Source organism: Ambystoma mexicanum, chromosome 12 (genome assembly GCF_040938575.1).
Source record: "Ambystoma mexicanum isolate Mex_15411 chromosome 12, UKY_AmexF1_1, whole genome shotgun sequence".
Classification (NCBI taxonomy): Eukaryota; Metazoa; Chordata; class Amphibia; order Caudata; family Ambystomatidae; genus Ambystoma; species Ambystoma mexicanum.
In genome coordinates, this window is record NC_090936.1 from 302,072,876 (window position 1) to 302,096,007 (window position 23,132).

Here is a 23,132-nt window from a genome sequence, read left to right on the forward strand (position 1 = left end):
CGAGATCTGGTAGTGAGACATTAGGATATCGTGTAGCGTGCTCATCGACTCATTCCGTTCTCCAACACGCTGCAGCATCGTGTTCCACAACCTCAAAACGTCACTTTTAATATATAAAAATGGCAGACACAGAGATGAACTCTGTGTCATTTACAATAACTAAAGCGCGTTATCTCTTTGTCCCCATCCCTCCATGGGTTATTAATGGCATAACACATTAACTTTCCCTGGAAGAGTGACCTTTACAGCTCCAGTCATCCTCACAGCCGTTATCCAATTATATTCTGTCTCACTCATTACAGGTACAGACTTTTAAAGCGGCTTTTTGTTGAAAGTCAAAATGTGTAGATATTACATTTATGAAAATATACAGGCAGCTGTGAATAAGTCTAGCTCGAGCAATATACAACAGCACCAGACGTTGGGGTAAAGCGTAGTCTCTGTGGAACATATTCTGCTCAAAATCACCTTTCCGACCTCGAGAACCAATACACCCTCGGACACTTGCATCTCATGAGGAGAATTCAGCAGTACGCCCCGAAACATCTCCCAACTCCTGTCGCAAGGACTCAAAGCCAATCGTGCCTTCAAAGGGAAACGACGTCAGCCGACACGCTCTTCAGCTGTTGGCTTCTTTTGAACAAATGCTTACAGACCATCAGCTTTAAAACCATGCAGTTAATGCCATCATCGCCAGACCTACCTATTGAGTTCACCCTGACGGAAGGGCTTGCTAACGTAGATGGTATCGAGGACTTGTGGGAGTTGCCACCACTGTTCATCCTCATGGACGGCATGTGCGGAGAGGATGGGGATGCGGGTGACCGGCGTTCAGAGGTCTTGGGTTTGGCTGAAAGGTTCAACGGTTGGGCTAAATCATCCTGCAATGAACAAAAGAGGACAGTCAATAACCTATTGGCAAGTTTCTCAACGGCTAACTTTATCGCAGTTGACCAAGCCTTGCGACATTTTTGACCAATGCATTTTCCCGGCTGATCATGCAACACAGCTTATGAAGCTACAAGCAGCCAGCATGCTTTAAGTTTGAATATATGTTCAATTTTGAAGCATGGCTGGTTCACAGATTTCGTGTAGAATTAATTAGCTCTGCGGGCATAGCTGCCTCCCACCACTGCAGGACTGAAGGTGCAGCTCAGGGATGCACAGTGCCAATGACTTCAGGCATTCCAGAGCAAGCTGGAGCTGTGAAAGCAATCATTTCATCGTGAAACAAAGGAATGCAAGAAACGGGACTATGATCATGTATTCCATATTATTACAAGAAAACAAGAAGTCAGAGAAGACATTGACAATATTTAACAAAACAACAAATCAATGAGGTCAATTTAACTACATCTACAAAAGGTGTTGTGTTTTGATGTCAGCAGAAGCCATTTATAGAAAACATAAGGACTGTTTACTGCGGACAATGATATAAACAATACTTAGGGGTAGGGCAGGAAAGAGGATCGTCAATCAGAGAAAACTTACTTTTTTTGTCATGCAGTATAACAGCTCAAAGATTCCTCGTACTCCCAGCCAGCATATGCGCATCAATCGCCTTGTGTATCGCTGTACTGGTGGCAGCTGGTGGAGCCAGACTCCAGAATGTAATGCAGTGCACTAATAAAGGCAGTAAAAGGAGGCCATCCTATGTCTTGGATGAGAGCCCCCCCCGCACCCCCGCGCTCCCATCCTACTGAGAGCATCAACCATATTGCTCCGGAGACCTTCGATCCATGTTGCTTGCGCCCACTTATGCTGCGTTTGGTCTTTGCTCAAGTGGTAGGAATCCCCCAAACCAGGCCTTGATCTTTGATCGTTTGATAAGTTAACAGTGGGCTGGTCATTTAAGAGCTCCATTCGTAGCTATGGGCCCTGTGAATGCCTACCTTCATCCACTAAGGTTCCATTCTCATGTGCTGCCCTGCAATTAGTAAAACCTCTATAGGGTGCGTGTGATTTCTGCAGTGTCATTCCTTCTTGGGATCACTATTTTGCTATGGACCCTCCTTAATGGTTGCTCCCTCAACGGTGCCACAATCTCTGCGACGAAACGTTGGAGCGGTGCTAGCAGGGTCTAGCATTTGAACATGCCTGTGATTTGTGATTGCGTCTCTGTGGCTCTCCAGGGCTCGACCATTGCAATTCTACTTGTTAATAGGCTATAAAAGGGATACTTTGTTGATAATGAAGGGTGGTCTGAGTCCTTTGCAGCACTTTAAACATTGAATGCTGTGCCCTAGTCTTGCCACTAGGTGTCAGGATGTTCATATCTAGTCAGATAAGCAAGGCGTGCTCAACGAGTAGCAGAGATATTCCACTTTTCTAAGGCTTGGTCTGAAGCACAGGCACCCACTTTCCCCCTTTCTGATTCAAAAGGTTTACTTCCATTCCAAATTCAAGGAACAAAGGGTAGAACGGAGGCATCAGGGACTTTCGGAAGCATTGGAGGTGATTAGGCCTAGCCTGAAATGTACCCAGTATTCAAAACTAAGTAGTGCAGGAGAAATGCACCTCCCGCAGATGGGTTGAACAGAATGGGAGTGAAGGCCCAGGAATGAGGACACGAGAGTCCATGTGCACGCTTTGCTCCCATCTCCAGACACTGACGCGTGCATATCCACTGTCCTTCTCAGGGTCTGGGCAGACGATGCAGTGACACAGGAGTCATAGGTCTTGACCATCCCTGGAGCATAACTTATCAGCATGTAGGGATTTCTTTCGGAGGAGCTCAGCTGACAGCAGGGGGCAGATACGTGTGCATGTTTTGTTGTAGGGCTGTGATGGTGAGGAGTTACTTTTGGAAACATATTTAAGCCTGTTTCTTTAAAATAAAAAAGCAAGCTTTTCATTCTCAGCATTTATTTTCTTTTCGATAACATTATCATACTTAAGTTCTGAAACACCCAAGGTGGAACAATAGGGCAAGTAGTGCAAGTGAACGGAAAAACGCCATTAGCTGATCTGCTCCCCCACCTGCTCTTGGCACACACCTGCGGCCGACTTTCCAGATCTACCATTTCCTGCAAAGGCATTCTATGTGGCCAACACTTTGGAATGGGCGTTACCCTTCTCATCACACAACAGAGTGCTCTTCTGCTGACCAACCCTTCTTTTGCCCTTGAAGAATAGGACCGCCTGAGCTGTATCACGCCCATTGTCCTTCATGTGCCATCACTCAGGGCCGCATGTAGTTGGGATTCCTCTGGATACCTCGAGAGCATCTGTATACACCTGAGCTGTATCACGCCCATTGCCCTTCATGTGCCATCACACAGGCCAGCCTGCAGTTGGGATTCCTATGGAAACCCGGAAAAATCTGCATACACCAGAGCTGTATCACGCCCGTTGCTCTTCATGTACCATCACTCAGGCCAGCCTGTGATTGGGATTCCTCTGGACACCCCGAAATACCTGCATACACCCGAGCTGTTTCACGCACGTTGCCCTTCATGTGCCATCACTCAGGCCAGCCTGTAGTTGGGATTCCTCTGGATACCTCGAGAGCATCTGTATACACCTGAGCTGTATCACGCCCGTTGCCCTTCATGTGCCATCACTCAGGCCAGCCTGTAGTTGGGATTCCTTTGGATACCTCGAGAGCATCTGTATACACCTGAGCTGTATCACGCCCGTTGCCCTTCATGTGCCATCACTCAGGCCAGCCTGTAGTTGGGATTCCTTTGGATACCTCGAGAGCATCTGTATACACCTGAGCTGTATCACGCCCGTTGCCCTTCATGTGCCATCACTCAGGCCAGCCTGTAGTTGGGATTCCTTTGGATACCTCGAGAGCATCTGTATACACCTGAGCTGTATCACGCCCGTTGCCCTTCATGTGCCATCACTCAGGCCAGCCTGTAGTTGGGATTCCTTTGGATACCTCGAGAGCATCTGTATACACCTGAGCTGCATCACGCCCGTTGCCCTTCATGTGCCATCACTCAGGCCAGCCTGTGGTTGGGATTCCTTTGGATACCTCGAGAGCATCTGTATACACCTGAGCTGTATCACGCCCGTTGCCCTTCATGTGCCATCACTCAGGCCAGCCTGTAGTTGGGATTCCTTTGGATACCTCGAGAGCATCTGCATGCAATCGGTATTGGCATCCGTGCAGCAAGAGTCACGAACAGAAGACTCGAGCCTGCGTTTGGGAAGCAGTCAGCAATGTGTCTGCTGTCAGACGTGCTGCCAGGGTATATCAGCACACGCCATGCTGCCTGCTCTCTGCCCGCCTGTCAAAGGCTGAGGAAGCGCCCTTCCCTCCACTGACGTCTCTCAAAAATGGCTGCGCGTGGACAACCCAAAGGGCCTGATATTTGCCAGATTGACAAAACGTGCTGCTCTTGTTCTTTAAAGCGCTCTATAATGAGCAGGCCTGGTAAGTAGTAATCACTGTGCCGGTGAACATGTTTTGACTATTGTCCACACACCCACATCACAACTATTGTTTCCTTTCACCAAATACAGTCCGGAGATAAAGTTTGTTAGGAAACACAACATAAAAGCACAACAATCAGCCCTAGTGAAGACAATCTAAACACAAAGGTGTATTGCGTTAAAAAAAAACACAAGCAAAAAGCTGCTAACAACTGGGTTAGCCCTGGTTGTGCCACTGCTCGGAGTTAACTTGTCCTGGGGTTATTTATAACTATATCTTTCCAATCATTTCTCGACAACCACTGGTTTAAGGTTTGGGTATGGGTGAGACACTCTGTCCTGGCCATGGACAATAAAGACCATAGAGCGCTCAGAGCATCTTGATGGAGTGTCATTGAGTAATACCCCCCCTGCACCCCCCTAGACTATCCAGCTGGAGGCACAATCTGCTCCACCCAACCCAACCACAGACTGCCCTATTAGACAATCGCGCATAATGGATGATGCAGTGGTGCAGTAACCAAAGGGGGTCTTCCAAGATGGTTTCTCCAACCGCTCACGCATTTGTAACGACGAGAGAGAGCTCATCCCGCAATGACCACCGAAGGAAACGATGCAACCCTTTTCATAATTTGCTTTTACTGTAAGGCTGATTAAACCCTGAAGCAACCCCTGCACATGATTCAATTCAACAACCTGTTAAATGCAAAACATCCATTTGAGTTGCTATTCAATTATAATAATGGCATTAAAGTCACAATAAGGTTGCAAAGGACAGAACCTCCGAGGTCAGGAAATAGGCAGTTAAGGTACAAGCATCAAAGACTGCCTGGCACCGTCAGCTAAAATCCGAACAGCAGGGATCTGTGTGCATTGATGCACTAATGCAAATAATTGATTGCTGAAATGCGTGGAGCTACTTTGCACATGATTCCTTAACTTTTGAAAGTGTGCTTTAAACCCCTAGCTGGGTAGTGTGGTATATTTGAGAATGTGCAAACCGCGTCAGCATATCTTCAATAACATTTGCACCGGAGTGAGTTTGCGCCTGTGAACCCCCTTTTATTTCTACCCCAACTGGGATCTTGCTCCCTGGACCCCAATTGAAATATGTGCCTGACTGCAATCTTGCTCCCGACACACTGGAAGAATGCTCTACATTGCCGGCTACCCTCCCAACACTAATACATTATATCCAGAACAACTATGCCACTCACATAGACCGCAATGTTAAAACCCCCCCTACAGAACTCAAACAACAGAACTCTACAATAACTTACATACCATTGCCTTGGCCAATGCATACTAGAAACATGGGCACCAGAGGCTCCCAATGGGACACAAATGCTTTATTGCCCTCGTCTCAGACACCTAGAAATAGACCAGCACAAAGAGCTCAAGTTGCATGTACCAACACCACTGCAAAGACATCTTGGATTTTCCTGCTCTTCCCCCACTAACCTAACCCCTCCCACTTGCTGACAAAAGGACTACGGTTCTGCAGGAGTACAGGGGTGAGTAATGGTTGAAACTCCTACTCGGCTCCACAATACTACAAACCCAGCAATGATCTCAGTCACAAAGGTAAAAGAGGAACAACATGAATGGTCTACCTCCTTTGCCTTATTTAGGGTAGCACGAGCCAAACACTTCAAGAGGGATGTGAGCTTGAACAGAAGCTGTTTGAACGTTAGGTCCCATCAGGCTGACATACATTAAGACACATTGGACATATAATACTCAACAGTTACTTAAACTGAAAAAAACTTGTAAGTCGTTTCACCCATCCGCTTCTCAGAAAGCAAACAGTTTTCTAAATAAAGACAAATCAAATTATTTCCCCTGCCTTTAAAAAGGCTGGGTTGAGTCCAATGGGGACAGACTCTGGCCCTGCAGAGGAGCACCCGGGATATAACAGAGCTGTTACAACAAAAGGACAGCGATATGCACCACCTGAGAAGGCCCAAGAAGCCAATTAGGACATCCTTTTTTGGAAAATGTTGTGTTAAAGATACAAGTTAAAGAGACAACCAACCACCTACACTCCATATGCCCTCCTTGCAAAAGGGCCACTCACCCAAAGAAAGGGGCAGGTAATTTGATCCGGCATCGAGAATACCCCAAAATGACCTGCTTCAAAACGGAGACAGTGAAACCATGGAAAGAAGACCCTTGATTGTCAATTATGACCCAGCACTAACACAACCAAAATAGAATTTTCAAGGACCTATAATCAATATTTAACAGAGATGAGGAGCCGAGGGACATGTTCAAGCAAGCAACCTTTAAATCCAGTAAGTAAGCAAGCACCTCACAAATGTAGCACAGTCCCTTACCAGAAGCACATTTCTGCCAGATCAAGAACAAATAAGACAGGGAGCATCCCCATGCAATGTTCGGAGATCCAAAAACTGGCAACACATCTGCAACAAATCAGCTGTAAAAACTCCACAGTACCAAACACTACAGACACAAGGGACATACAACTGCAAATCCCCCATAGTGGTATATGTCATGCAATGCAAGACATGCACAGACGTAAAGTATGTTGATAAGACTTGCAAGCAACTAAGTAAAAGAATAAACCTGCTTAAATGAACATGTACCGCAAAACAAAAACACCAGCAGGTCAACACTTCCCACAGGAAGGGCGCACACTGCAGGACCGGTCAATGATGGCACTAAAAGGTGGCCTCTCAAATACCACAGAATCAAGATCACAGGAGCTCAAGTACTTGAAGATTCTCAACCTGAACAATACTGGTATGGACATAAATACAGGATTTATGGGACAATATTGCGCGTTTTGAGCCTGGGACCATCAAGACAAACATCAACAGTGCCAGAACATGACCCACCGTTACCACCTCTTACATACAAGTTTTGGACACAATGTGTCAGAACCCGGAATGAGTAAGGAGAAAGGCAGATGTACGTTGACTTTGGATGTCGGAGCACACATGCTGGATGCCCATTGCCGAGTAAGAGGTGCACTCAGCCAACAGTAGAAGTTTCCTATTCTGACTGTGGTGGCATGTGTTTGTATTTGCCACTTTGCATGCAAGTCAGTGGGGGCAATGTCAAGCATGGGCCACCTTGGAAGCATTTAAGTAATGGTTCCACCCTGTACATGCAGGTAGAGCGGAGTGGGTCTGCTTGACCTACTATGTTACCCTAGCATTGCATGGAGGCTGAGCCCTGATAATCTTTTGATGTCAGCACACCGGTGCAGGGTGCTATTCTTAGCCCGACTGGGCACTGCAATCATGGTGGGGAATTGTTTGGATGTGGCTACCAGAAGATGCTACTGCACACTGTAGTTGGAGGGGCAGGAAGCTAGTTGAGACATTGGAAGTGTGGGCACACTGTCCATGCATGTGAAAAACTTTGGACTGTGCAGGGAAGGTGTGAAAAGCATGTGGTGTGTCCTTGAATGTTGCATTTTGGAATTTCTTTGCAGTGGCATCACTATTTTATTCATGCAAGATACCCCTTGTTGGATTGGTCATGCTTAGATGTTTTAACAAATCACACATTACATTCAAAACATTGGGTGAACAATGTGGCCCAGCTTCATATATCATTTCCCTGCACCGGTGAACAGAACAACTTCCCAGTGTTGGGCATGTGTCGGTTTCTTTCCAATGTTATGTCCCATTAGATAACGAGGGCCTGAGGGACTGGGTTCCTTGCATGCTTCTTCCTGCAGCCAATGGAGCTTAAAATCAGAAAACGTCATGTTTTGTATGTTTTCTTTCTATGTAAAATATATGTCCGGCTCTGTGTGCGATTTTCTGTGTCACTCATTTATCGTGTGACCACCATCTGATGAAGAAGTGTCTGGGAATTCGAAAGTTTATAATATCCATCTACCATTTCAGCAGCACATTTTCAGTTAGTCCAATAAAAGCTATGAAAACTTCGATTTTGTTTAGTTAAAATAAAGCAAAAGTTCAAAGTCCATGAATCATATACTCAGTTCTAGACACCGGCGTCAGATGGCCATTGTGGTTGGATTTTTTTAAGCTAACAGCTGAACCTATTTTAGAAAAATGTCATCGAAAATTTCTGGTGGGTAACTGAACAAACAAAAAAAATCCATTTCAATTTGATTGTTGAATTATCCAGAAAATTATGGGTAACCTAAATAGACTTCAAATTTATGGAACCATGGAGAGTGTGGGGGCAGAGTTCAAAGGCCAAATAGTTCAAAAGTTCAGCTATTGTTGATGCTTCAAGGATTCTTTTGTTAGAACAGAGGGTCTAGGAGCATCTCTTGCGTGCATTTAAGGCTCGGATTAGTATCTTGTCCTCATTATATCGGTATTGAGGTATTGAGGTTAGTTAAGCCCATAGTCTTTGTATGTGGGGAAAGATAAAACGGCAAGGGTTGGGAAGGCTTTTCTAGGTATCGTCGGCTGCTCCACAGCTCTGGGCAGGGCGCTATTTAAGAAGTCATCAGCAAGGACGCCAGGTCCTGCACACAGTGGCACTGGGGTCTCATCAATTAGCAAGGGTCTATACGATTTGCAGGAAAACAATGACAACATTTAAGTAAAAAACGATTTTGATAATGACTACTGCTTTCTCCTTTTCAATGTTTTCCCCTGAAACAACCCTCAAGCGTGCCACTTGCCCTCACTCCCGTATACATTAAACCTCACAGCGCCAATGATGTTTGAGTGATTTCAGATTTGAAAAATAAAATGCATTTACAGTTTTAAGGGACCTTTTCTCCCATTTCATCCCCAACCCCATAAAAATAACTTCAGTCCAGCACAATGGTTGAACTGTATGACGTACATCACACACAAGTGTATTTAGCTGTGTTCAAATATGCCCGGCGGGTGGGAGGGGTGATTGAATAGATGGGCATGGTGCCCAGAGTGCTGCACAGGTGTGATAAGTGTGTAGAGGCTGGGGTAGTGTGAGAGCTCCCTCACTTAGGCGGTCTGTCTCTCAAGATGGAACCTTGAACACCATTGCCTCCGAAGTAATGGAAGAAAGCACGTTTGCCTGGGAAGAATTCTGCCCAGACGCTGGAGGGGCTAAAATAATGCAAGCAAAGTCTTGTAGCACAGACCATCCTTAGAAGATGCTTAAGGGTGGAAAACTCTGGAGTAGATTACAGAAAACACATTGCTGGTGGTGTTACAGAAGGCACTTTCGCAGGGCTCAAGTCGAGGGTACACGCGGGGGGACAGAGTCCACCCACGTTTTTCAGAGGGTGGACTCAGTCCCCCCCCCTAGCTAAAATGAGAAACATTGAATGTCCTCTTTGAATTTATGAATTAAAGCCGAGCTCGGGGATCCAAACGCAGTTGTCAGGTTTTCAAGGCCAGACACTTCACCACTGCACTATATAACCTGATGAAAAATAACTAACAACTAAAGGTGAAATATTTCATTTCAGTACTGCAAGTCCCATTGAAAACATTTGTATTGGTTCTTGGAGTTTAAAACATTCACACCTTTTTAGCGTTTTCAAAAACACTATTAGAATAAAATATCATCTCTTGATTTTATGGATGTGTTGAGTTTTTGAAAAGCAAATGCCATTCGTCCTGTGCAATTTGGGTGGTTCTGCAAAGCCAATTTAATGAAATGTGCATATTTCACCTCGATATGCTAATTTCTGGTCGCATCACACCCCATTGCGTTTGTTGACGAGTCCCCCCACTTTAATTTTTAGGACTTGACCCCTGCACTTTCGGTTGAGAATATCGCATAATTCAGACTACAGGAGTGTCTTGCCATCATTTATAACCGCAAACATTTTGATTTTTCCTGGTAAGAAAGATAGGTGACAATCCGAAACAATCACAACAGACAGCAGTTTTTTAAACTTTTCAGCTTCCTGTTCAATTGCAACAGAAGGATAATAGCAGAGAGACTCTGAAGCAGCTGAAGGGTCCTAATAAGAGTCCACCTGGTGGGAGGCTATTCACCTAGGTTGGCTGGTTTGATTGCGATCTCATAAAATGCATATCATGAGGCCGCTAATGGAGGTTAGCTCACATGACCGGCGAGAAGCACCTCGCACCTCGCCCCCCCCCCCACCCCCCTCCGGTGTACTTATGAAATTGCCCATTTGGTGCCTCCAGGAAAGCATTTGCCACATACGGCTGCACTTTACCAACTTCTTTGACCTTGGGAGTGGAAACAACAGCAAAGTCATTGGGAAAGACAAGTATCCATTATTTTACAAATAGCACACTGCAACAGAGGTTTCAACATGCCTACTGCTTAAACCAAGACATAGGAATAGACCAACTATAGGTGCATTGGCTAATGCGAGAAGGGTGGGGTCTGCCATAGTTGCTTACTGAAGTCTTCAATAGTGACTCGAACACATATTACAGGTAGGCAGACAATAGTTGGCAAATTTTAGGAGCGCTTCCTTTTTTACAGGCAGAAGGAACTTAGACGTACACCATTTATAAATGTGAATAACCTTTTCTGCCGAGCCAAATTACCACCATAGTGAAAAGCAAAGAGGGCGAGTGGAGGAGGAAAAAGTGGGAGCAGATAGATATGTTAGGGAGAGATTCCGGGAGAGGTAGGGGAGCATCATTGTTTGTGACAGATTGGATGCATGTAGGCGCTGCACAGCTGGCTCAGAAATGGAGTGTAGAACGCAAAGAGGGCAATCTGAATATGCCACACTAAAGGCAGGGTTGCTGCGAGGCCAGCTTCTTAGTGCTCAGTTGCTGGCCCCTGTCCTCGGTGTGGGTGCGTGGCTGTGTGTTGGGCTCAAGAAGCAATGAAGCATACCCTGGAAGCAGGGAGGCTTGATTGCAATGGTTACGTTCTACAGTCCCAAGGTCAATCCTGCAGCATACCCTGGAAGCAGGGACGCTGGCTTGCAAAGGTTACGCTCTACAGTCCCAAGGTCATTCCTGGAGAATACCCTGGAAGCAGGGACGCTGGCTTGCAAAGGTTAGGCTCTACAGTCCCAAGGTCATTCCTGGAGAATACCCTGGAAGCAGGGACGCTGGCTTGCAAAGGTTACGCTCTACAGTCCCAAGGTCAATCCTGCAGCATACCCTGGAAGCAGGGACGCTGGCTTGCAAAGGTTACGCTCTACAGTCCCAAGGTCATTCCTGGAGAATACCCTGGAAGCAGGGAGGCTTGCTTGCAATGGTTACGTTCTACAGTCCCAAGGTCAATCCTGCAGCATACCCTGGAAGCAGGGAGGCTTGCTTGCAAAGGTTACGCTCTACAGTCCCAAGGTCAATCCTCCAGCGTACCCTGGAATCAGGGAGGCTTGCTTGCAAAAGTTAAGCTCTACAATCCCAAGGTCAATCCTGCAGCATACCCTGGAAGCAGGGAGGCTTGCTTGCAAAGGTTACGCTCTGCAGTCCCAAGGTCAGTCCTGGAGCATACCCTGGAAGCAGGGAGGCTTGCTTGCAAAGGTTACGCTATACAGTCCCAAAGTCAATCCTGCAGCATACCCTGGAAGCAGAAAGGCTGGCTTGCAAAGGTTACGCTCTACAGTCCCAGGGCCAATCCTGCAGCATACCCTGGAAGCAGGGAGACTTGCTTGCAAAGGTTACGCTCTACAGTCCCAAGGTCAATCCTGCAGCATACCCTGAAAGCAGGGAGGCTTGCCTGCAAAGGTTACTCTCAGCGGTCCCAAGGTCAATCCTGCAGCATACCCTGGAAGCAGGGAGGCTTGATTGCAAAGGTTACGCTCTACGTTACCAAGGTCAATCCTGGAGTATACCCTGGAAGCTGGGAGGCTTGCTTGCAATGGTTACGCTCTACAGTCCCATGGTCAATCCTGCAGCATACCCTGGAAGCAGGGAGGCTTGCTTGCAAAGGTTACGCTCTACAGTCCCAAGGTCAATTCTGCAGCATACCCTGGAAGCAGGGAGGCTTGCTTGAAAAGGTTACGCTCTACAGTTCCAAGGTCAGTCCTGGAGCATACCCTGGAAGCAGGGAGGCTTGCTTGCAAAGATTACACTCTACAGTCCCAAAGTCAATCCTGCAGCATACCCTGGAAGCAGAGAGGCTGGTTTGCAAAGGTTACGCTCTACAGTCCCAATGTCAATCCTCAGCATACCCTGGAAGCAAGGAGGCTTTCTTGCAAAGGTTACGCTCTACAGTCCCAAGGTCAATCCTGCTGCATACCCAGGAAGCAGGGAGGCTTGCCTGCAAAGGTTACTCTCAGCGGTCCCAAGGTCAATCCTGCAGCATACCCTGGAAGCAGGGAGACTTGATTGCAAAGGTTACGCTCTACGGTCCCAAGGTCAATCCTGCAGCATACCCTGGAAGCAGGGAGGCTTGACTGCAAAGGTTACGCTCTACAGTCCCAAGGTCAATCCCGAAGCATACCCTGGAAGCAGGGAGGCTTGCTTGCAAAGGTTACGCTCTACAGTCCCAAGGTCAATCCCGGAGCATACCCTGGAAGCAGGGAGGCTTGCTTGCAAAGGTTACACTCTACAGTCCCATGGTCAATCCTGCAGCATACCCTGGAAGCAGGGAGGCTTGCTTGCAAAGGATATGCTCTACAGTCCCAAGGCCAGTTCTGCAGAATACCCTGGAAGCAGGGAGGCTTGCTTGCAAAGGTTACGCTCTACAGTCCAAAGGTTTGCTTGCAAATGTAACGCTCTACAGTCCCAAGCTCAATCATGTATCCTGGAAGCAGGGAGGCTTGCTTGTAAAGGTTACGCTCTACAGTCACAAGGCCAATCCTGGAGCATACCCTGGAAGCAGGGAGGCTTGATTGCAAAGGTTACGCTCTACGGTCCCAAGGTCAATCCTGCCGCATACCCTGGAAGCAGGGAGGCTTGATTGCAAAGGTTACGCTCTACGGTACCAACGTCAGTCCTGGAGCATACACTGGAAGCAGGGAGGCTTGCTTGCAACGGTTACGCTCTACAGTCCCAAGGTCAATCCTGCAGAATACCCTGGAAGCATGGAGGCTTGCTTGCAAAGGTTACGCTCTACAGTCCCAAGGTCAGTCCTGGAGCATACCCTGGAAGCAGGGAGGCTTGCTTGCAAAGGTTACTCTCAGCGGTCCCAAGGTCAATCCCGAAGCATACCCTGGAAGCAGGGAGGCTTGCCTGCAAAGGTTACGCTCTACAGTCCCAAGGTCAATCCCGGAGCATACCCTGGAAGCAGGGAGGCTTGCTTGCAAAGGTTACACTCTACAGTCCCATGGTCAATCCTGCAGCATACCCTGGAAGCAGGGAGGCTTGCTTGCAAAGGATATGCTCTACAGTCCCAAGGCCAGTTCTGCAGAATACCCTGGAAGCAGGGAGGCTTGCTTGCAAAGGTTACGCTCTACAGTCCAAAGGTTTGCTTGCAAATGTAACGCTCTACAGTCCCAAGCTCAATCATGTATCCTGGAAGCAGGGAGGCTTGCTTGTAAAGGTTACGCTCTACAGTCACAAGGCCAATCCTGGAGCATACCCTGGAAGCAGGGAGGCTTGATTGCAAAGGTTACGCTCTACGGTCCCAAGGTCAATCCTGCCGCATACCCTGGAAGCAGGGAGGCTTGATTGCAAAGGTTACGCTCTACGGTACCAACGTCAGTCCTGGAGCATACCCTGGAAGCAGGGAGGCTTGCTTGCAACGGTTACGCTCTACAGTCCCAAGGTCAGTCCTGGAGCATACCCTGGAAGCAAGGAGGCTTGCTTGCAAAGGTTACTCTCAGCGGTCCCAAGGTCAATCCTGCAGCATACCCTGGAAGCAGGGAGGCTTGCCTGCAAAGGTTACTCTCAGCAGTCCCAAGGTCAATTCTGCAGCATACCCTGGAAGCAGGGAGGCTTGCCTGCAAAGGTTACGCTCTACGGTACCAACGTCAGTCCTGGAGCATACCCTGGAAGCAGGGAGGCTTGCTTGCAACGGTTAAGCTCTACGGTCCCAAGGTCAATCCTGCTGCATACCCTAGAAGCAGGGAGGCTTGCTTGCAACGGTTACACTCTACGGTCCCAAGGTCAGTCCTGCAGCATGCACTGAAAGCAGGGAGGCTTGCTTGCAAAGGTGACACTCTACAGTCCCAAGGTCAATCCTGGAGCATACCCTGGAAGCAGGGAGGCTTGCTTGCAAAGGTTACGCTCTACAGCCCAAGGTCAATCCTGCAGCATACCCTGGAAGCAGGGAGGCTTGCTTGCAAAGGTTACGCTCTACAGTCCCAAGGTCAATTCTGCAGCATACCCTGGAAGCAGGGAGGCTTGCTTGCAAAGGTTACGCTCTACAGTCCCAAGTTCAATCCTGGAGCATACCCTGGAAGCAGGGAGGCTTGCTTGCAAAGGTTACGCTCTACAGTCCAAAGGCTTGCTTGCAAAGGTTACGCTTTACAGTCCCAAGCTCAATCATGTACCCTGGAAGCAGGAAGGCTTGCTTGCAAAGGTTACACTCTACAGTCACAAGGCCAATCCTGGAGCATACCCTGGAAGCAGGGAGGCTTGCTTGCAAAGGTTACGCTCTACAGTCCCAAGGTCAGTCCTGGAGCATGCACTGAAAGCAGGGAGGCTTGCTTGCAAAGGTTACACTCTACAGCCCCAAGGTCAATCCCGAAGCATACCCTGGAAGCAGGGAGGCTTACTTGCAAAGGTTACACTCTACAGTCCCAAGGTCAATTCTGCAGCATACCCTGGAAGCAGGGAGGCTTGCTTGCAAAGGTTACGCTCTACAGTCCCAAAGTCAATCATGCAGCATACCCTGGAAGCAGGGGGGATGGCATGCAAAGGTTAGGCTCTACAGTCCCAAGATCAATCCTGGAGCATACCCTGGAAGCAGGGAGGCTTGCTTGCAAAGGTTACGCTCTACAGTCCAAAGGCTTGCTTGCAACGGTTACCCTCTACAGTCCCAAGCTCAATCATGTACCCTGGAAGCAGGGAGGCTTGCTTGCAAAGGTTACCCTCTACAGTCACAAGGCCAATCCTGGAGCATACCCTGGAAGCAAGGAGGCTTGCTTGCAAAGGTTATGCTCTACAGTCCCAATGTCAATCCTGCAGCATACCCTGGAAGCAGGGAGGCTTGCTTGCAAAGGTTATGCTCCACAGTCCCAAGGTCAATCCTGCAGCATACCCTGGAAGCAGGGAGGCTTGCTTTCAAAGGTTACACTCTACAGTCCCAAGGTCAATCCTGCAGCATATCCTGGAAGCAGGGAAGCTGCTTGCACAGTTTATGCTCCACAGTCCCAAGGTCAATCCTGCAGCATACCCTGGATGCAGGGAGGCTTGCTTGCAAAGGTTATGCTCCACAGTCCCAAGGTCAATCCGCAGCATACCCACGAAGCAGGGAGGCTTGCTTGCAAAGGTTATGCTCTACAGTCCCAAGGTCAGTCCTGGGAGACAGTCAAGGGTTATCTGTTTAAAAAGTGAATGCAGGCGAGTAGACAGCAGGGCACGTGAGGTGGTTAGACATAGAAGTGTGGCATCATCAATGATATGATATGATGCAGCATTTACAACGTGCCTGTACACAAGTGCTTCTAGGCATGAAATCCGTGGGCCAGACCTGGTTGGCCACATATTTAGTGGATGTGAAATGTACCCAATTTCCACACACAGTGGAAGTGCAACATACTCACATTCCGCTCGCCTTTATGCATTCACCTTATGGATGTTTCCGAAAGGGTAGGTTCCTTTGTGATTTTTTTTTGCCAATCCGTCCGCACTTAATCCTTCGCCTCCCTCCCCTGTTATTTGGCCTAGGAGGACTGCACTCAACGCTTGTGGGCAGCTTCACAAAGTCTACACGCATCAGCAGCTCGACCAAGAACATTGCAAAACATTGTGTGAACAAATCATGCTGTTGCCATTATCTGTTCTGAGGAAATAATTGCATTACGTTGAACAGGGATGCTCATATGACAGGAAGGTGGGATGGGCTAATGCTTCTCTGCAGCTGCAGCCAGGCACACGGGGGCTTTCCTTCATCCCAAAGTCCCCTCTCCCTACAAATGAGTCTATGGCTACAGGAACATGTGGGTGGCAGCAGAAGACCGACGTGCGCATCTGGAGGCGGGAGGGCTTAATATTGCCAGTGGGAGAACCTCTTATTGTAAGGATGGATGTCTGAATGGAACACAGAGGGCCTGGGAACATTTGTGTATACCGCCAAATAGTACAGTCCATGCGCATGATCGAATGCTTTACTGTGCCATAGGGGAGTTGCCATGAAGCACTGAAGGAGGGGGCTTGGAACCGTGATTAACTGGCTTGAAATATAAACCACCCATTTACTGACTGTTCCCTTGGGCAGGTCGCTAGAATTCATAAATCTGCTCTCAGTTACTGAAATGTTTGTAAATCAGAACTCTCAAGAGTAATAGTGTTGCCACGTTCTAGTCTAAATAGAACAGGACAGAATATCTAAGCACAAGGTCCTTGAGTGGGCAAGACAAGAGACACAATGTTACCAGAAGAGGATCCGCTTTACGCACTGTGTTTATGGATCACCACATTATTATCATTAAAACAAAGATGAACAGAAACCAAAGTGGCAGTGTCTGACCCGTGTGTGGACAAGGAATTGAAACAACACATTGGAATGAGGGCATTGATTCCGAAAGAGTACTCTGCGCGGAGCAAAGACAGCGGGGGGGAATTCGAATAGCACAAATAACAGGGTTGAGGCATGAAGGCAAGACCTCAACCAAAACGGATGAACAGTTTAAAGTTGCCTGCCTTGAAGAGAATTGTATGGAAATTAAAAAGACATATCAGGATGAGAGAGATTGTATCGGATATGGACCAAAGGGATTGAGAAATATATGTAAGGCTTGTATAACCTTAAAATAGGGACTGTTTTAATTAACAGCGGGAGTAAGTGGAGCCTACAATAATCCATTACGGGAAATCAGGAGGACCATACACACCCTTGGCACTTAAGTGTAGTAACATACGCAGAATCCAGTAATAGTGACATTTCAGATATAGAACATAGCTTTATGAGATGTGATACTAACAATGCAATACCAATGATTATCTGGCAACTAAAAAGCCTGCGGTTTGAAATTGAATATAGTTTTACAGCATAAAGAAGAAGGAATACTTTTTTTAAAAAATTAGTTTAAGCACTGATCATCTTCAAGCAAAGTATAACACTCGCATTTAACAATAGCTTTTTCAAATGATGTGTTGCCTGTTCAAAATGTAAGGAAGGCATGGTATCGAAGTACGACTGATACAAGTGACCACAGTTCAAAGGTGTTTATTGTACTTGATCAAGGGTGTGGAAAATGTCCATCTATACCTAAATCTAAGATGGGAGCAAGCTACAACCATCAAATAATAATGCAGTCCTAGTCCAGTCCATAGCCGGACCAATAGCACGGCGAGTAGAGCCTGCTGAAACAAGTTCGAATCCCTGCAGGGCCAAACTCAGCCTTTCATCCTTCCGAGGTTGATAAATGAGCAGCACACACCGTGGGTAATAATAAGCGCGCTCATATAGCTGAGGGTTCGTAGCGCTTTATAAAAGCTAAATTATTATTATTAGTGAAGTCTCGTCAAAATAAAAGGGCCCATACTAAAAAAGCCTACTGCCAATCCTTACAGCTAAGTTACAAATAGTGTGGGATAAAGTTCATGAAAAAGAAAGAAGTGTTCACAAAATGATAAGTCAGGATGTTCAGGCCCTTCGCCTCCTTTGCCCACGTTTTTAGCATGGGACAAGGCGGTTCACTCAAGCATAGCACACTCTTGGGCTTCTTCGGCATGAGGACACAGTTCCACTGCCAACATCAGGGCCTTCTGTGCCCAAGTATCTCATGTAATCAAAGTCTCTTTATTCAGCGTGCCTGATGTACCAAAAGCAAACAAAAGGTTATTTCACAAATAAGCAAGTCAGGTGAGTCACTCTTCACCCTGGATCCCCCTTCTTCCTGGCTCAGATCCCTTTTATACAAGTAGTTTCCCACAGCCAGGCTCGGACCAGTCTCAGTTCAAATTGTTGGCATGCCTCAGTCAGGTTCACTTTTACCATACTAACATCTTTTTGCGGGTGACTCATGGTTCACTCCCGATCCCCCTCAGATCCCCTTTTCACAATTTCAGTTCATATTGCCTATCAAAGACTTTCAAATGTGTAAAGGGTTTGGCTCGACCCATTGCAGGACCACTTCGATTTCCCAGCTCACAATTTTAAACTCTCAGTTAGATACCGAACAGAGACCTTTTGAATGAGCACCCACGTTGATGCCGGACCACTCTGTATATGGTATTTACTTTAGTTTCAAAAGTTCAGTCACTGCTTGGATATTCAATTATATTTGTGTCACTTATCACATAAGACTTAAATTCTGTTCTTTGCAGATTTATTTATACAATGTTGCTGCTTGCAACGCTGGTTCTAACACAAACCGGCCTAACATCAGTCTCCCCGACTCACAGGCTGTGCTGACTTTACTGGCGCAACTTTGTTATCCGAGCAAAGGACAGCACCACTGCGGCAATAGCTCCTCTCCGCCTCGGACATCGATGCAGGAACGCCCCGGGAACCTGTGACACAAAATGCACCTTTCTTCAGCTTTAATTCCCGGGCTTATGTTTCTTATCCTCAAGGGCTCATGAAAGTAAAGGTTTGCTTCCTCTGAAAAGGCCAAGGGCAATTCCCTCCTTGCAACCCTTTCGGGTCCCGCCGTCTTTCTCCTCGTATTCAACTGCCATCTCGGAACTGCTGCTTTATCTGTGTTTTGCCTCGCTCCGAGTGTGCTTTCATGCTCCGCCTTTTATCCGTGTGGGGAAGCGTGATGGAAGTCAGGTGTATGTAATTATCAGTAATTGCCTGACTCTGCCTGACCCTTATGTTGGTACATGTCAGTTATACAGCTCTAGTGTTAGTCTGTTGTCACTCACAGTGAACTGTCCGTGAGAAAGTGTTTGTTTCGGAAAAGGGTGGATGGGAGGTGAGTTTGTAGGTATCCTACCTTGTAGGATGGGGAAAAGGTTATTGGCAAGGGGATACAGAGACTCACCCCCCAATGTCCTACTTCAACTCCTGGAGGACTCCCTCATCCAGGTGATTACCCCACACTGGTCCACCTCCAGTAACTGGATCCAACAGATCCCCGGGGACTAGCGGGTGAGACACCTTCAGGTTTCTCACAAAAATGAACTTGATATCTGGGCCAACAAGGCCTAATGTATCAAACAGAGGTAACATAATCCAGAGGGGGAAAAAAAAGATGATGCAATCCATGTAACTATCCATTTTGCTAAGGTTGCCGTGCTTTCATTGCAAAGAAGGACATACATGTGTCGTGGCTCAACCTGTGCTCTTTCCATTCTGTGATGTTGGATGGAGAGTTATTAACACAAAAAAACGGGATGCCATTTGTGCAGTGCAGAGTCCATTAGGCTATGAAGATCCCGTGACAAAGCTGAAACCACACTTTGCCACTATGCTAGTGACGCAACCTCAATCCAAAGTGAGTGTTTGCGGCGGCTTAATCTGTAGTCATAGTATCTTTTTTTGTGAGTATTTTGTTTATTCAGTTGGCTTTTTAGTTGTATACATAGAACCGGATAGCATTACAAACACCGCCACAGTATCTCTTTGCTTGACCACAATGTTTATTCACTTGACTTTTCAGCAGCGTATACAAAACCTTCTTTATTCTGTGCACTTTCCACATTCTCTCATTTAAAGAAACAATCCTGCCACCGTCCCCGTGCTCTCCGATTACAATAACATGCGGGCCTACCTGGCAGTAGGCTTCATTTTCTTAGTCCTTCCATATGCTCCTTTTGCGCAGGGGGATTATTTGTCTTGTTTTACCTTTGCATCCCACACATTGTATCGTGAGCCGCACACGGTACTTATGATGAATACGCAATTCTGGGAGTAGTCGGCTTTTGGCTTATTCATTTTGATGTTCCACACTCTGGTTAAAAGCTGTCGAGGGAATCTTCATTCCATCCAGAGGCTCACAAAAACACCACTGTCGATTCAATTATTCTTTGCGGAAGAGGTTTTCATCCACAAATGTTGTAGGCCTGCACTTACGGACACAGTCTAATGTCACTTTATGGGAATGGTGGAAGCGGGTTGATTTGGGGGAAATTATTGGTCCCTGTAATGCAAGACAGCAAGGCACCATACCAAACTAGAAGAGAACGCTTTACATGTGTGTTCTCTAGGGTGCAAAATAAGATTGGTTTGTCGGTCGCTCTGATAGATGCCTCAGAAGGACCAACAGCTGGTGAGGGTTGAAAAGTCATTTAACACATTGTTTTTTTTGTTAACAGGGCCATAGCCTCTTTAACCTTCAAGAACAAAAGGAAAGGAAAATTGACTGCGCCCCACCGTAGGTCACGGGTTATTGGCAATGATCGGACATGTAGCACATTCTGCATCGTCCCCCTTTAGGGGTCAAGAATGTGCCAGGGTGTGTTGACCCTCCTGGGTGAGACTCCGGGAGTGTAAGGAAGGCTGAATTCATTGTGATGCCCTTACAGCCCATCCTTGGGTTTCGATTGGAAAAGGATGAGATTTGCCACCTTTGTATCGTTTGACAAGCTGTTCGTCATTGGGAAGTCCATGCCTTGGCACAGCTCAATTCTCATGTAGCAAGGGAGGCTGGCAGGACTGGCCTAGTCGGGGTCCTTTCCCGATTGAAGGTGCTTTCCCTCATTCTCATTTGGGTAAGGCCCACCAATCTCCTTGCCGGTCCTTGGGAAATTCTTGAAACCCCAAGGAACCGGCTATGCTGTGCTACCCCCACTATACCAAACTCAACTGAGATACTGCATATTCCAGTCGGTGATATATATGCGCCCACCGCAACACTCCAAAATGAAATGTTCCAATCGAAGGTTATCAAGACATGAAAGTAGAGCACAAAGTCAGCGCTTTTGCTGTCGGTTGTTTGAAGTGTACATTAAGTGAAGCAGTTTTACACTAACAAAACCACATTCCGGATTGACTAAAGCAATTATCTTTAGAATTCTGAACAGAACTGTAACATTACTCTTTGTGTGGAGATAAAACCAGTGAGATTTCCAACATAACACTGCCGACTGAGTAGGGATATAGCTTATTAAGGCGGCACAGCTAAACGCTGCCCCAAAGAAATATAACAGAAAATGGCGCAAAACAGTGTGCATCAGATTAAAAGTGATGCAGTCATCTGCTGTGCCAACCAGGCTTCTGCCATCTCGCCCAGAAGGCTGCAAGCTAGAAAAAAGACTCTGCAGAGTATGTACAAAAGCTCAGCCTTTTGGCTTCTGGGTCTGATCGGCACTCACCGTAGCCAACCAAAGTGTGAGTTAGGAAGTCATCTGTGGTCATACTTAGGAATGAATTCCCTTGCTCAAGACGATTGTCCTTTAAGGGCAATGTTAGGTCTCGTCTCAACCTCGTCACACCAAGAAACATGCAGTCAAAGGAAATTGATGACCTGGGTATCTGGAAATCTGGTACTCTCCAAAAGAGTCAGAAAACACATGTTAATCATCAAAGAGGTAAGACCCTTCGTGGCTAAACGTCACCCATGCTGGAAGCAAACCAACACCAGACGTGCACAAAAGCACACCTTCAGGAGAAAAAGTCCTAAAGCAACACATATCCAAACGCATTTTAAATTAAATCAGAACACTACGCTCTCATGGGTGTGTTTGATTAGAATGATTAGTAATCATATTGCTCACCAGATACTTTGGACTACAACTCCCATGATTGGAGTTAAAGCTCAAAATGTCTGCAGACTAAAGTAGCGTACCATAAAATACTAAGTAACATTACTTACAGAAACAGTATTACAACAAACATTCTGCGTGTAGTGATTAAAACCAAGTTTGTAATAGATGCTTGCTCGTTACACTCTGCCAGATGTGTGCCTTGTGCATTAGAAATAGTTTTGGAGGTGATGTTTGTGCCTTGAACAATGCAAAATTACGATCACTTGCAAGTAAAGGTGTTCAGTCACTTTTCATAGCCTGGGTGGGTTGCAGCGGTTATCTTATTAGGATTTGTATAGTGCATCACTGCCATTTGCATTATAACCAGTCACTCTTGTGGATCTGAAAGCGAGTGGGTTGCTTTTGTTACCTGGGAGGAGATGGAAAAAGCAAGACTGTGGTGCTTGGTCTGATGGTGCAGATCAGAAGTACCATGAGCTTTGCATGCATGACAGCTTTCTCGTATAATATTAGGAGTATTGAGGGCTTTGGGTCTACAAAGGTACCCTCATCCGTGCAGTGTAGGCGAGTGTTGGCTCGGGGCTGGATGCATCAGTTGGTGTTAGAGATGAAGAGCGCCTTGAGGCTGCCTCAGAGTTTGCAAGTGGCGAGCAAGGGGGAGAATGTGAGGTTGATGGGTTCAGTGCTTAGTCCTGCAGGATTTCCTTATTGGGTGTAAGTGCATGACTTGTTACTACCCAATTTGATCGAATGGTACATCTGGACAAATTCGGCCAGTACCATTCGATCAATTTGACTCAATCAAATTGGGTAATCAATACAGAACATGGGTAGCAGGGATTGTGGGGATGTCGCCCGCTCTTCATGTTCGGTATTGATGGCCTTGCGGGGTTGCGGGGTTCACGGATTCCTTAAGGTTGGAGCGTGTTGACAAAAAAAGAAAAAAGAAAAGGGGTCCCTGCGACGTTAGATCAGATCCACGTTAGAGGGACGAACTGATGCTGCAAGGTCAGGAGAGGCAGCAGATGAGGAGAAGGTGGGTGGGGTGGAGGGATGTATTGCTGGTGCGAGGGGACATAGATTTACAAAGTTTGGCCTAAGTAAAATTGAATTTGCAGCGAAATTGACTACGGTCACATCCGCCCGCGA

The 23,132-nt window shown here is 46.8% G+C and overlaps 1 protein-coding gene across 4 annotated transcripts in view; it reads right to left on the reverse strand.

The window, feature by feature from the left end:
* SOX5 (SRY-box transcription factor 5) overlaps positions 1–23,132 on the reverse strand; it is a 624,232-nt gene that overhangs the window by 108,478 nt on the left and 492,622 nt on the right. For all 4 annotated transcript variants that reach the window (XM_069628460.1, XM_069628461.1, XM_069628459.1 and 1 more), the window contains one exon: positions 704–881. In XM_069628460.1, coding sequence (XP_069484561.1) covers positions 704–881 — 178 coding nt within the window. The remainder of the gene's footprint in view (positions 1–703; positions 882–23,132) is intronic.